Source organism: Anastrepha obliqua, chromosome 5 (assembly GCF_027943255.1).
Source record: "Anastrepha obliqua isolate idAnaObli1 chromosome 5, idAnaObli1_1.0, whole genome shotgun sequence".
Taxonomy (NCBI): Eukaryota; Metazoa; Arthropoda; class Insecta; order Diptera; family Tephritidae; genus Anastrepha; species Anastrepha obliqua.
Genome location: NC_072896.1, coordinates 72,800,438 through 72,816,271, shown reverse-complemented (window position 1 = coordinate 72,816,271; position 15,834 = coordinate 72,800,438). Strand labels below are relative to the sequence as shown.

Here is a 15,834-nt window from a genome sequence, read left to right as displayed (position 1 = left end):
GATTAGATTGTGAACTTCCAAACGACTACCTTCATCTCGAGAGGTGCTTTTGCTTTTTCATTGCCTACCATGAGAATGCAGCTAGTTAGTAGAGTTATTTTCAGTTCAATATTCTAGCTCCTTGCACCCCGCAATTAGTTCTATCAAGTTTCGTTGCTCACTCCTTCCTTGTCTGAGAAAGAATTTCCCTACCACCCGTTCAAGCCTTTTAAGGAAGCATTTGGTTGTCTTCCAGGTGCCAGCATTGCCTTAACTACTCCCATGAGCTTCATCAATGAAAACTTTGATGTACCCGACTGCCTTCGCTATACTTGTCCCTAAAATTGTTTTCGTTGCAATTGGATGCTTTGAAGAATCGACAGTTCGTTGTGGGGTTCAAGACATTGCCCCGGCACACACATAAGTTCAAGTTTATGCCGCCATGCAATGCAGCTCAGCCTCAACTTACGTTCTTTAATTATGGCTGAAGTTTCAAAGACCAATATTTCTTTCTTCAAGTCGAATAGATTCATCCAGCTATTTTTTACACAAAAGGCCTTTAAATTTAATTTAATTTCGTCAAACTCAATCTCAGAATATAATTGAAATACGCTTGTAATGGATGCTTAAAAAATAAAGCGAAGACCTTCGTTTAGGTCACATTCGTTCAACGTGCATACCCCATTCAAAAAAGAGAAACAACAAGATCCCCCCGTCGAACATGATCTCTACGCGACACTAGAAGAAATCTACCATGGTTGTGTGAAAAAGATGAAAATATCAAGGCGAGTGGAACAGCCGGATGGATCGACAAAGAAAGAGGACAAATATGTGAGCATATCGATTAAACCCGGCTGGAAATCCGGTACGAAGGTAACATTTCAAAAGGAAGGCGATCAAGCACCCGGCAAGATACCAGCGGATATTGTTTTCATCATTAGGGATAAGCCACATGCGATGTTTAAGCGAGAAGGTAGTGATATGCGGTACACGGCGCGCTTAACGCTCAAGCAGGTGAGTGAAAGATGAGAGAGGAAGAAAGATTTTATTAAGGTGGTAAAGTTTTTAACTCAAATAAGGGAAAATTGATGTTATTTTTATTCGCGAACTATTTTAGAAATGATATTAAGATGATATATTAATATATTATAAATACCATCACCCTCAGCTTTTTATATTGAATAATCAGAATTTGCATTATCAAAAATCAAAGAAAGTTTTGCCTCTCTTCAGTGCCAATATTAAATGTGCGAGTGTATTTTTGATACGAGCAATTTCACTTTAAAACCAAAAGCGCTCAAATACCGAATAACTTAAGGCATATTGAGCAGTTGGCACCACTAAAACAGCTGACTTAATTTCTTAAGGGGGGAGTAAGGGATAAACGCTAAAAAAAAAAACACTTTTTTCATGAATTTATTGTAGCGAAACGGTTCAAATCAGTTTATTAAAAGTTGTTGCATATTATAAAGTAACATTTCAAGAATATTTGATAAAATTTTCATGTAAAAATATTGCAAAATGAGCGAATGAGAGCACATTTACGTAGACGTCTTTTCAAAAATACATTTTGCAGTAGTCAGCATATCTCAGCGTAGAATCATCTGAAATCAAAAAAATCAAATAATTTAGTTAAAGTATGAGTTAAACTTCCCCCCAACGTTTATTTTGACGATTTATTTTCATTTTCAGCCATTTGGTAGTCGTTTGAAGTAAAAAGTGATTTTTGACGAAAAAATGCCGCCATTTTGTAGGTGTAAAACCACCTTAATATAAAAAAAAATGGCGTAAATTGGGGGGAGGTTTTTTATATGTAAAATATGTGTGCAAAATTTTAAAAGGATCGGTTGAGTAGTTTTCAAATGCCAATGACTACGCACTTTAAAAAAAAAGGTTCGAGAAAACCGCGTTTAAAGTTTTAAGTTATGAAAACGCGCAACTGCTGCGTCTCGGCAGTTGTTTGTTATGCTCTATAACTTAAAAAGTTTTGCTCGGATTGACTTAAAATTTTAACATGGTATTTTTGAAATGTTTTACTACAATAACATGCAAAAAAAATCGATTTTTATCCCTTACCAGTGCCACTGTTAAATTTTTTAAAAGGGTGTGAAAAGATAAAAAATAAATAAATGAAATATAAAGCCATATTTATTTAATTTAGTTGTAATACCTAATTTTATAATAATTTTTTTTTTGAGAAAGTTGAGTATTTTTACAATATTGAAGTGAAAGTAAGTTAAACGGTTTTTTTTTTCAATAATATTCAACTAGACCTTTTTAATAGCTCTTGTCAAAGAATGGAAGCGAAATGCGGAAAAATTCTACTCAAGAGGTCCCTGAAATTGTCTGAACTCCCAATGATGCTTTTAAGTCTGTCAGGCAGGACAATGAAATTGTCTGAACTGCCAATGTTGATGCTTTTAAGTCTGTCAGGCAGATAAAAACAGTACTAAATTTAGACTTATAATGCAAAATTATTCGCTGGAAAAAAAGCCATTGCTTATGCAAAATTATGGAGATAATTGCTTGTAGTTTTCTAGAAAACACGCCGACTAGCTTGCAAATGGCGCAATATTTTTGGGATCGACGTATCAAAAATTATTTCATTTGAAATTGCTTGACCTAGGCAATACATTCGAGCCCCGCCCGATGCGGCTTGTCAATCAAAATATACTCTAAATGAAATGGAGCACACTGGGTAAAAATTGTTATATGGAGATATTTTTCATACTACAAGCTGGTGCAAAATTAATCACCCTATCGGCAGATTTATAATTTTTAGAAATGACGTCGTACCCCATTCATATTTGACACTTGCGAACTAGACAGCTGCAGTATACAAACAGATAAGCTAGGGGAAAAAAGAAAATAAAGATTTCTAAAAATATTTCAGAGCTATTATTTTTATTTAGTAAAAAAGTTATTCACAAAGAAAATTGGATGATGATTTTTTTGTTGTGAGACCCATACACTAAATAAATATTATCATGAACGAAGCGAAGAAATGTTGCTAAAATAAGTGAATGTGTATTAAATTTGAATTACAGCTAAGAGGAATGTGCACTAAAAATTAATTACACAGTATTAAAATAAAAATCTAAAAACGTCATCTCTCTGTTAATTTAAGAAATATCTGAGTGGCTAATTAAATATAATGGTACTACTATTTTCAAGTCCGCAACTCTAGCTCCACGTGCGCTCATATAGGTAATTAACACAATCTCTTTAAAAATGTGCATTATTTTTCACGACACATTTCTTTGGTTCATTTTTTATAAAAATATAGTTCATTTTTGTTATCAACCTGATAAATTAAAATGCCGAATTTTGTAAAAAATTCCCAACAATTTAAAAAATTGTTATACTAATTTTCTGAGCATGCAGTTTTATAGCCCATTGAGACTTTTTTTGCATATGATGTTGAGTATTTTTTTCCATTAAAAACGCAGGGTTCTTTATCGGTCTGTCCTAGTCGAGTGCAAATTGAGCACATGGACACATTGAGATATACATTTGAACGAAACTTGTTACACATGTTGCCTTTGAGCCAAAGTAGACGGATATAGAAAATGAGTAACATCGAATTCCGAATTTCATCTAACGGTGAATTAGGAAAAGCAAAAATGTAAGAGATTTCAGTAGTTAGTAAACAAATTTGCTCCATTTTTTTATGCAAGGCAATATTTTTTTTTCTATAATAATTCCATTTTTTTATTGCCATCTGGTTATGGGATTTGCAATTATTTCTGTGACGAGAGGATTTGAGTGCGATTGGAGTCGCGTTTTGTGTTATTTCTTCAATTATTGTGGGTACTGGAGATCACGATACTCATAATAAGGGGCGTTTGAGATCATTCTGAAGGTTTTCGACTGGAATCTTTGCAGTATTTCGATGCTGGAGTTAGCTGCTGTGCCCCAAAGTTGAATGCCATATGCTTACTTTCCAGAGAAACATGAGAATTTCGATGGTGTAACCAATTTAGGCTTCCCAGTTTTATTCCTACAGTCCCACGTTTAGTGAAAATATGGGTTTTCCATGTGAGTTTGGGTTATGATTATATTATTGGGCTTAACGGATGAGGAAGTTTTTCGATTTAGTGTGACTTGGGGAGATTTCGTCTCGTTTGACTTAATGCGCCACTCTTTCAATCAATGAGCTATTATATCAAGTTCTTTGGAGAGGTGTTGGGAGACCGCATGAGGATGGGGGTCAATTGTGAGCACTGCAGTGTCATCCACGAACGATCCGACTATTGTTTCTTCAGAAGCTGGTAGAGCGCATATGTATAAAAAGTATAGCATGGGGCCCATAATACTCCCTTGGAGTGCACCTGTGCTGTGCTTTCACTTAATTTAGACTGTTCTTCGCCTTGTTTGACAAAGAAATAGCAGGTAGGACTTAATAAATATGTAATAGTTTATTGGTAGAGTGTCTTTTATTTCTTAAAGTAAGCCATCATGCCAAACGCGGTCAAAGGCTTGAAATATATCGAGAAAAGCCGCTGGCAATATTTTTTTGTTCAAATGCTCTGTGTATGCTGTTTAGGAATCTATGGACTTGTTCCTGAAACCGAATTGGTGATTTAGGATTATATTTTGGTCTTCAATCATAAGCATCATTCTTTTGAGGAAAAGGGATTTAATGGGTGGGGTACGGGATACGGTACCTTAGACAGGGCTAGTTTACTAGGGCGGCAGCCCTTGGTCGGGAAAAACCCAAATTATTCCTTTAACGTAGAACCGGCTGCCATGAGACTGAGATATGAGTCGTCTTGTGCAACGCTTTTTATGGTTTGAGGATCATTCTTACTTGAGCTACTTTCCATTGAGATGGAACAAAAACAGGTAATGTAATAGAGTTATATATATATATACGTAAGGAAAGTGAGTTCTTCTTCTCGGAGTTGCTTCAGTACTTCTCCTCTTATGATATCATATCGAGTTGCCTTCTTTTTTTATGATTTAAAGTGATAAACTTTATTTTCCGAGAATTTTTTTACGAGTGAACCCATCTGGCGCGTGTGTTACAGGGTATATTTTACTTTTTGAGCAGTGCTTGGAGAGGATTCAATTTCACATTATAATATCAGAGAATGAAATGTATATTTAAATTTTTCTATAAAATACGTGGTACCACTCACCTTAGTTTGTACGACCACTTTATCCATCTCGATTAAACTTACAAATCGTCTATTTAGAATCAATCAAATCGAACTTCATGCACCATCCATATAGGTAACTGTGATTTTCAAAGTTGCCAAATATGAGTTAAAATTTGTTGTAGCATTTAAATAGGGATACAACTAAATGAGGTGTTCACTGAGACCTTAAGATCTATTTTACTATCTAATCTTGTAAATACTGCGTGGAGACCTACTAAGTCCTGTAGAAACTCTAGAAGAGCATTCGGTGATGGTGGGCGTAAGTGCTGCAGCACCAGGTCTAACAATTTAGCATAATCACTTGTGATATTACGTTGTGGAGGGAATATAATTAGAAAATAAAAAAGACAAATGAAAACCACAAAAATGAAATTTTGGAAAGAGGATGTGGCAATTATAGAAGTGAAAACGTGCCTCAACATGTCATACAGGCCTCGATTTTGAACGTATATTAAGTCCACCCTTCTTGTTTCAATTGAATTTTATATTTAACAACAATTTTTGTATACCCAATTTTTTGCGTTAGCATTTGAAAAAAACCGCTTCATTTATCAAATTAAAATTTATGGCTAAATTTTTTCACGCATTCCCGCTTTAACAAATCAGGATGGTATCACGTTCCAAGAAAAAACCAAAAACAGTTTGCTGTTTTTACTCAAACTGATTTCGAAAAAAAAATTAATTAACAAATTAAATTGGCAAACAGCGCACTGGCATTTTCTCACAGCATGAAATAACACACATTAAAGTTTGAATGAATGCAATTTTGATACACTTGAAAAATGATTGCAATTGCAACGCAACGCAAAAAGAAAATGAAAAGTTATGTTTATAAAAAAAAGATTAGCAGTAAAAATCTTTTTCACCAAAATGGCAATTTACCATTTTTGTCTACCTAATCGCTGGCAATTGACAGTTTTTGTGCCATATCATTTTTTGCGGTTGCAATAGTCAACCACACTTTGTTTTATTAAGAAAATGAAAAAGGAAAACAACAACTATCATGTAAGCAGCGACCACAAAAATAATTTAAAAGAAACTCAAAATGTTGCTAAACATTTTGTGTTGGCTGAGTGAAGTAATTCGGTTAGTTTTTCGCAGCAGTTGGTCCCAAATTAATGAATAACGTGACACTCTGTTAACAATTGGATCTACACACACACCGCCACTAACACATGCATGCATATACTTATATGTATATATTTGATAAATACACATATGCCTACAATAAGCCATACAAAATTTGTGTGTGTTTTATGAAATTGCAAAGGTGCTAAATTTTCAACACATGAAATATTATAAATGGCTTCAAAACAGACAGAATTATTTATACTTTTTGTAGGTGTGTTCTTATTTTTATTAAATACGCCATTGCAAAATTAAAGAAACATTCTGTTCATCTCTTTATTTTAAATATTTTTTAAGGAACACTTTTTTTATAAAATTATAGTTTATTCTATAACAAGAACCATATAAACGCAAGTTTCTAATTTTTTGCAAGATTTAAAAAATTCAACAAATTTTCAAAAATTTTTCTCTTTCACTCAAAATTTTTATTCAGAGTTTTTAGAAAACTTTCAAGTACACAGTTTTATAGTCCCCTAAATTCTAGTAAAAAATAATGTAAGTTTGAAGCGCCTTAAAAATCGCGTCAATTATTGAAAACTTTTTGTGCTGACAGAGGCCAAGACGGCTTGGTAAAAAATACTTTAGAACCAAGTGGGTACACAGAGAGTTTACAGAGGGCATTTGAGTAAAAAATATATAGCAGTTCCACATAAACACTTGACTCGTCAATACTAAATATTTCTGAGTAGGAACACAGTATTATGTTGCATGCCACAAACGACCTTCCCGGAATAGATGGAAATTAAGACAAGCTTACGATAAATTGTAATCTCAATACGAGTGGCAGAGCAAAATGCAGTGCAGCAGAAAACCACTGGCCAAAGAAAAATGACCATTAGACAAGTGCCTTCTACATCTCGCTTATTTAAAAATGTTATGGAGACTGAGCTCTATAAGCGCTAAGGGTGTTTTTTTTTTAATTAATTTAAAAATTTTATTCGGAAATTTTAAAGAAGAGACGGGAAAGAAAATAAATTGAGTCACTGTTCAGCTTTAGGAGACGAGCCAAATGGTTATTGAGGAATGCGGGGAATTGATGTAGTTTACGCAGGAAAATAGTTTGTTGGTCTCAACGGCTTAGTGTCGGCGGCGGTTTTTTGCTGCTGTTGAGAAGAGCCTGCGCTTTGTTTCCAAACTCACGGCAGATATACAAATTATTTCATAAGTCTGATACTGAAGCGGTTCAACTTCGTACGCCTGTACTCGAAACATGGCACACAGATGTTTGGACTCTCGAATAAATTGGAATTGGAATTTGAAAGAGTTGGCGCGTGGCTCCCCTTCGGAAGTGCACAAGTTCGAATCTCCATGTATGAATCACCAAATGATTTTTCTAATATCGGTCACCGCTCGGCAGGCAATGGAAAACCTCCGAGTGTATTTCTGCCATGGAAAAGCTTCTCATAAAAAACTATCAGCCGTTCGAAGTCGACTTAAAACTGTAGTTCGATTGCAACTTGTGGTATGCAACTGCTCGCCCAAAAGGTAGATTCAACAGTGCATATTACATTTGCCTAATTCCGTTATGAATTTGTCTTAGCGCATGCAAGTATTTTTTCCAAGAATGATAGAAACAAGATTGCGCCCGTCAGAGAGTGCATCAAGCCACTTTTGCCAAGTTGTGCAGTGTTGCCAACCATAAATTTAGTGTTTTTTATACCCAAATTTTTAAGTTTTGTGTTTTTTTTTTTTGTAATTTAAAGCTACCGAAACTGTAAGCTAAAAAAACTGTATTATTAAACAAAACAATGTTGAAAAAGGGCACTCTGAGAAGAATTTAGTGGTAATGCAAATTTGTTGATTCTTATAAAGTTGGATATTTTGAAAGTGCAAATTTAATTTTTTGTAGGCTATGCAAGATTATTAAAAGCCCCTTTCTCAACTTTTCTTAACATTGAAAACCGTTTTACACATTTTAAAAAGCGTTTGAATTTACTGAATGCGAATTATCAGGTCAGTCCATAAGTTCGTGCGTTTTTTAAAGGTGGTTTCAAAATTAATAAAAAAGATGTTCAAAGTATTTATTAATCAATAATATATTTTCCTTCATTATTTACAACGTCTTCCCAACGTTTAGGCAAATTTTTAATTTCCTGCTCAAAAAATTTGTTGTCCTTGGAGCCAAAATACGCTTCGATATCCCTTTTTATATTTGCTTTTGAGGAGTAGTTCTTGTTACTCATATGGGATTACAGTCCACGGAAAAGGTGATTATCACAAGGTGCAATATCCGGAGAGTATAGTGGATGCGGCATTAGTTCCCATCCGAGCTCGTTCAGCTTGCCTAATGTTTGCCTTGCGGTATGAGGTCTTGCGTTGACGTGGTGAAACAAAACTTTGCGTCTTCTCACTAAAGAAGGTCGATTTTTGTTAAGTGCCTCGTTCAGGTTTGATAGCTGATGGGAATAATAAGCAGCAGTTATCGTCTGGTTTGGTTCCAGAAGATCATAATAAACAATACCGGTCATATCCCATTAAATATACAGGAGAATCTTCTTGGGGTGAAGGCCATCTCTAGGGGTCGGTATTGGTGTTTCATCGTTATCTAACCATTGGCGTTTGCCAACAGGATTATTGTAAAGGACCCATTTTTCATCACCAGTAACGATACGGCTCAAAAAACTTTCATTTTCAAGCCGTTGCAGCAGCTGAGAACACACATTCACTCTCTGCTGAAGGTAGGCGACGGAAAGTCTATGCGGAATTCATTTTCCCAGCTTTGAAACCTTTCCCAATTGAATCAGGTGCCTGTGAACTGTTCCATGCGATGAATTTAATTTCTGAGCTATCATATCGATTTGGCTCAGCTTATACGAGTTCGAGCAAGGCGTCGTAGTTAAAGACTTCTGGACGACCAACGCGCGGGGCATCCTCCATGTCGCATTTACCACTTCGGAATTTCGAAAACCACTTTTGCGCAGTCCTTACACTCACGGTATCCTCTCCGTGAAAAGTGTTTATTTCTGCAGCAGCAGTTTTTGCATTTTTACCACTTTAATAAAAAAATACAAAATATGCCTCTTATACGCATTCGAAGATTCCATTTTATTTTTTAACAACACGTGCTTCTGATACGATATCTAGGAATGACATGAACATTTTCACTGAGAGCCAGCGACGACAAAACCCCTCACAAAACAGTCGACACCCTCCAAGGTAGCCATGAAATGTCGCACATCTCTTAACGAGATGGCTGAGTCATTTGGAGACTAGCGAGACTCGACACCAAATTGACCGATGAGTACATATACAATGACATAGGCATACCCTTACAAACATGTAAGCTACATATCCTTGAAGAAATCGTAAGGAAAGCGAATGAAAGATGGCGTACTGAAATCACCTGCAAAATCGCCAGTCAACTGTGGCCGACTCTCAATGCTAAACGCACAGAATCTCTGGTAAGCCAAAATAAGCAGAGTCTTAGCATACTGATTTTAGTCATAAGGGGACACTACCCAAAGGATGGGTGTGCAAGCACATGACTTCTGTAGAAGTTGTCTTGATGAGGAAGAGACAATCTTGCACCTTCTGTGCCATTGCCCTGCTCTATCCAGACGGAGATTTAACATTCTAGGCAGACAATTGTTTAACGAATCGGCAGATCTCAGTTCTGCAGAAATCGGAGGTATTCTAAAATTGTTGAAAAGCACACACTGGTTTTAGGAGAGATAGAAAAAGCACTGCACGCGGCATCACAATGGGCCATGAGCCTGAGTGTGTCCCGTCCTGTGGGACGCTTTAACCTAACCTAACCTTCACAAATAAGTCTTCGCATTTTCAGTCTTTTTATGGAGAAAGCTATAAGACTAAATTTGCGAGTAAAATTGCTCGCGCTCTTCGTATAATTCATTATTCAATTCCAGCGTGCCTGATTTCACTCCATCCATATCTTACTGCAAAAATTTTAAAATGCAGTTGCTTAATATGGTATTTATATTGATTGCTAATATATATTTTAGTTGCCCAATTTGGCTTATTTTTCTTTACATTTTTGTCGAATCTGTAAGGTACTTTGTACTGGTTATTATTAAATACAAAATAAAAAATTAAGAAAAAATAAAATATTAGGCATATAAAATATTCTAAGCATAAATATTAATGTAACTGAGGCTTATGCACCTTTTCGCTTTTATTTTTAATAACTGGACTTTAAAAAAATCGTTGCTTGTTTATTATTGTACTTGGGCCCTTTAGATGTTCGGCTTTAAAAATCAAAGCTCGATCATTCTCTACATATTTCGTATATAATTTTTGAGCCGCATTCGTGGCTGCCAACATCTCACACTCTTTTTGTTTATCTTAGCATTTTCTCAAAAATATATGGTATCCTTTATCCATCTTCATCTCAGGGTGTCCTTGCTAGGTATGCCACTCATATATGTAAGTATGTACAGTATACTCCTATTAAAATGGCTTACATCAAATCATCAATTTAATTTTTTTCCTTGTTAGTAATATACTTGAATTGTTATGGCAGTTAAGTTTAGTTCCACTTAAACATGCACATACTGCATATGTACATGTGTAGTACTATGTAAATATACATATATGTATTTTATGTATTTGTAAGTATACATTTTATTTTCTACACGGTTGTTGTACTATTGACCATTAGAGTCACGTTTAGTTTGTTGTCATGTCAAAATTGTTAATTGGATTAACTAAAGTTGACAAGTGCATTAAATTACACTAACAGCAAAAAAACACCAATAGCTTTAATTTTGGCTTGCCATTTTGTGGTTGTTTGAGTGGTCGAGTGACGGCCGAAAATGTTTGTTAGCTAAATGGACAGACTGCAATTGCATACAAACTAAAGTGCTTCGTTGTTTATGGCCGCAGCAAGCCGCTAGGCCGTTTAAATATCAAATAACGAAAAAGTGGAGGGGCCAAACGGTTGCTGGTTGAAGCTGGCCACTGCCAGGCACTTTGTTGTGGTGTTAACTAGACTTTTAAACAATTCGAACATACTGCACATGTGTACATACACACATAACAGCAAGTAACACTATGTAAAACAATGCGCGTATGTATGCACTCTGGTGAGTGATGCGACAGAGCTGCTAAAAAAATTACACACTCCGTAACCAACAACAACAACAACTACTACAAATATGCATGTACATACCTGCATGTGGCTATTGATTGCAATATTGTAAAAATTTTTAGGATTTTATTGCTTGTTAGATTTGGCCAATTTTAGGCAGAGATTGGTTGTTAGAAGTTAGTTTATGCGTTGCAATTTTTTTTTTTTTTTTTTTTTTTCTTCAATTTGATAAAGTGTGTAGAAAATTATGTATTAAGCCAAAAGGGGAAAAATGTTTCTGCAGTGCTTGGGAATTATTTACTATAAAACTGTGTTCACGCATAGCAATAACCGTTGAAGTCGACTCAAACAGGAATAGAATTTTATGTATGTACAGTTGCGTGCATTTACTTAGAAGCGCAAAATGTAGAACAGTCTTGACAAGTTGATTTAAATTATTTGAATAAACTCGTATAAAACTCTTAAAGACAATATTAATATAATACATTTACCATTAATATTGTCTTTAAGAGTCTGAAAAAAAAATTTACATACAGACTCTTTACCATTAATATTGTTTTTAAGAGTTTTATAAAAGTTTTTTTTCGAATAATTTAAATCAACCTGAGATCGATTTCGGGAAACTTCCATATACTGAAAAAAATAATTGTGATGTTTAGGCACAAAACCTCAAGTGGTCCCATATCCTACAGATCTTCTCTTCTCTTTAATAACACTGGTTTACAGCCAAAATGCACCAGAGACGCTGTTATGAAATTCCTATGTAAAATCACCGTCTGATTCCGAAAATCAAGGTTATTTTTTATTCTATGGTAACGTTTTTGAGATATTTACGAATTACCGTTATTTCAAAAAAACAAAAAATTGGGCCCACTTAATCATATATATCTCGAAAACGAATTGAGCGATTCCAAAACCGTTTAAAGCTTTTAAAAGGTAATAAAATTTCTTATAAACTGTGTGTAAAACACTTTTTGCTAGGCCCTGCAGATTCAAAGATAACGAACTATCATAACGGATTTTTAAAATTTTTTTAGTAAAAATATAAAAAAATTTGTACTTTGAGAGAAAGGATCTCGAAAACTTTTTACTTTTTCGTGTATTTTTTGTTTTCACTCTAAGCTCTGTTTTATTACAAAAAAAACAAGCTTTGATTAAACAAAATCGATGAACTAATACAAAAGTTACAAGCATTCAAGTAAATATATCCATATAGTAAAACTTAAGTATCCTACAAATAGTAGCATATGTACATATGATTCTGTCATATGTACATATGATTCTTAAACTATCTATTTAGGCGACATATGAAATTTATTACACCAATGAAGAGGAGGGAACCAACTTGCCATTCAGCGGACTGCTATATTTGTACTACAAAAGTATTTGGGGTTGGAAAGTCAAGAAAAGTAACCTATGCGAGCGTATCTACAGTGTCATTACCAGAACTAAATTCAACGGAAGCTACATTGCCAGAATCAAATTTAACTTTAGTTTCGGCTCCAGTTTCATTGTCAACAGCAGTATCTGATTACGCGGCATCATGTTGTACTGAATTGCAAACGGAAAACGAAAGAAACCCTTTGTCACAAGCACAACTCAATGATTGGATAAGGGATTTGGAATTGTCAAAAGAAAAGGCCAAACTACACGCCTCTCTTATGCAACAATTTAAATTTGTTTCATCCGATGTTAAGGTAACATATTATATGACTCGTCACGAACAATTCTCCCAGTACTATACGAAGAAGGACAGTGTTTGTTATTGCAAAAACAATGCTGGTCTATTTAAACAGTTTGGTGAACCATATGATTCAAAAGAGTGGCGATTGTTCATAGACGGCAATTAATTAAGTTTAAAGGCCGTATTATTGCATATTGGCAACGAAAAGCCATCTATCCCGATCGCGCATGCGGTAAATACGAAGGAAACATATGAGACAATGCAAAAATTGCTTGAATTAATTAAATACGAAGAACATGATTGGAAAATATGTGCCGATCTAAAAGTCGTTGGAAAGCTATGTGTTCTACAACCTGGATACACAAAATACTGTTGCTTTCTATGCAAATGGGATAGCCGAGCACGTCAAGACCACTACATCATAAAGGATTGGCCAGAACGAATCGCGTTTCAAGTTGGGGTGGATAACATAAAATACTCATACTCCGCTTCACATCAAGCTCGGCCTTATCAAAAACTTTGTCAAGGCTTTGGACAAAGAAGGCGAAGCTTTTCATTATTTGAAAACAATCTTTCCACAGATTTCAGAAGCAAAAATAAAGGAAGGCATTTTTGTGGGGCCGCAAATAAGGAAAATAACGGCCAATACCCATTTCAAAGAACTATTGTGACCAGTGGAGGCAGCGGCGTGGGACTCTTTTGAAAAGGTCGTTACTTCCTTTTTAGGCAAACACAAAAGTCCTTCGAGCTGATAGAGAACGATTTAATCAAAAACAATGCGGAAATGGGTAAATAAAAAACACATATAAGAGCGTTATATATATATATACATATGTATATAAGACCGTTTTCTCAGTTAACTTTAAAACTAAACAAAAAATTTGAAAGCAAATTTTTAAATTTACTTGAGAATATATAGCCCTTAATCTGAATTTATTGCCCTGCTCCGAACAAACAAGAACGACCAAAATTTGTTCTGAATTGGAAGATTAACCCAGCCTAAGAAAATTATATGCTAATGTGTCACTTATGTATTTATCTAATTCCTTTTTTAATTTTCTTTCAGGAGTAAATATGTCTTTAAAAATTCATTTTATGCACTCCCATTTAAATTTTTTCCCGCAAAATCTTGGCGACGAAAGTGACGAGCATGGCGAAAGGTTTCACCAGCAAATGAAAATGATTGAAAGTCGGTATCAACGATTCTGGGATGTCGCTATGATGGGTAACTACTGTTGGTTTCTCATAAGAGAAACCGATCCTTATATAAATAAGCGTCAAAACAAGACATTTAACTTTTTCGATTATAAAATAAGATCATAGAGTTAAGACAGAATACATACAGTACATATGCTACTATTTGTAGGATACTTAAGTTTTACTATATGGATATATTTACTTGAATGCTTGTAAATTTTGTATTAGTTCATCGATTTTGTTTAATCAAAGTTTATTTTTTTTGTAATAAAACAGAGCTTAGAGTGAAAACAAAAAATACACGAAAAAGTAAAAAGTTTTCGAGATCCTTTCTCTCAAAGTACAAATTTTTTTATATTTTTACTAAAAAAATTTAAAAAATCCGTTATGATAGTTCGTTATCTTTGAATCTGCAGGGCCTAGCAAAAAGTGTTATACACACAGTTTATAGGAAATTTTATTACCTTTTAAAAGCTTTAAACGGTTTTGGAATCACTCAATTCGTTTTCGAGATATATATGATTAAGTGGGCCCAATTTTTTGTTTTTTTGAAATAACGGTAATTCGTAAATATCTAAAAAACGTTACCATAGAATAAAAAATAACCTTGATTTTCGGAATCAGACGGTGATTTTACATAGGAATTTCATAACGGCGTCTCTGGTGCAGAAAAAAAGTTGAAATTTGTGATCCAGTGTAATTGCTATATCACATTTTTGTGTTTTTTGGCCCCATTTTGTTATACAATGTTATTATCAATAGGAAAAATTACTAATTTCCAAGGCATTAGACGAAAATATCTGTAGTGCTTCTGAGTATCAACTTTGAATTCCTGTAATTCTTTTTCTACGGTGCTTTATTCATCTATTTATGTTTTATGCATTACTTTTTAGATGCCTCTTGGTCACCCTGATATTCATTGCGCATTCATGGTATTCACATCCTTTCAAATTCAAGTGTTTGTGCTATCCGGTATACTCGTATATAAATAATATATTATACTTGGTAGATACTTATAAATTGCACCACGCGTGCAATTATCTTATCGTTTTGTGTGCGTGCAGTTAAGGATTAATTATACCATACAGGGTGTCGCAAAACAGCACACCCTGTTTTTAATGGTGGAAAGGACGTGGAGTTTGTAGTCGAAATTCAGCTTTAACTTTTTATGTAATGCTCTCTGGTAAAAAAAATGCATGTATTCGTTATATGATAGAAAATGCGTTAGCAAAAAAAAAAAAAAAAATTAAAAATCAATGCGAATTTCGAGCTACAATATTATAACAAAATTGAAGGCATATCCAGATTTTGTTTTTTAATTCTAACTAAAAATTTTCAAACTTTTTTAATGTTCTGTACAAAGTTGATAGTTTGAATTACATAGTACATGTTGTGGTATATTCTTGTTGTTATAAAAAAAAACATAAGAAAATAAGAAAAATTAATAAAGAAGTGTAAAATAAATAGTACATTTTTGAAATATGTTCTGCTGCTATTTCTTTGACCGCCACTGTACATATAACTCAATTATTTTCGAAGCCAACATAGAGGCTACTTCACGTGACTGCAGTTTTATTGGGAACTTATGTAAAGTACCTTCGATTTGTCACACCCTGTATGTATATTTACTTGTGTGT

At 34.4% G+C, this 15,834-nt stretch overlaps 1 protein-coding gene across 7 annotated transcripts in view; it reads left to right on the top strand.

Annotated features, from left to right (window-relative positions):
* Window positions 1-15,834, top strand: part of LOC129247161 (dnaJ protein homolog 1) — a 120,974-nt gene that overhangs the window by 74,169 nt on the left and 30,971 nt on the right. For 6 of the 7 annotated variants that reach the window (XM_054886131.1, XM_054886129.1, XM_054886126.1 and 3 more), the window contains one exon: window positions 624-993. In XM_054886131.1, coding sequence (XP_054742106.1) covers window positions 624-993 — 370 coding nt within the window. The remainder of the gene's footprint in view (window positions 1-623; window positions 994-15,834) is intronic. The other variant, XM_054886133.1, reaches the window with a different exon arrangement.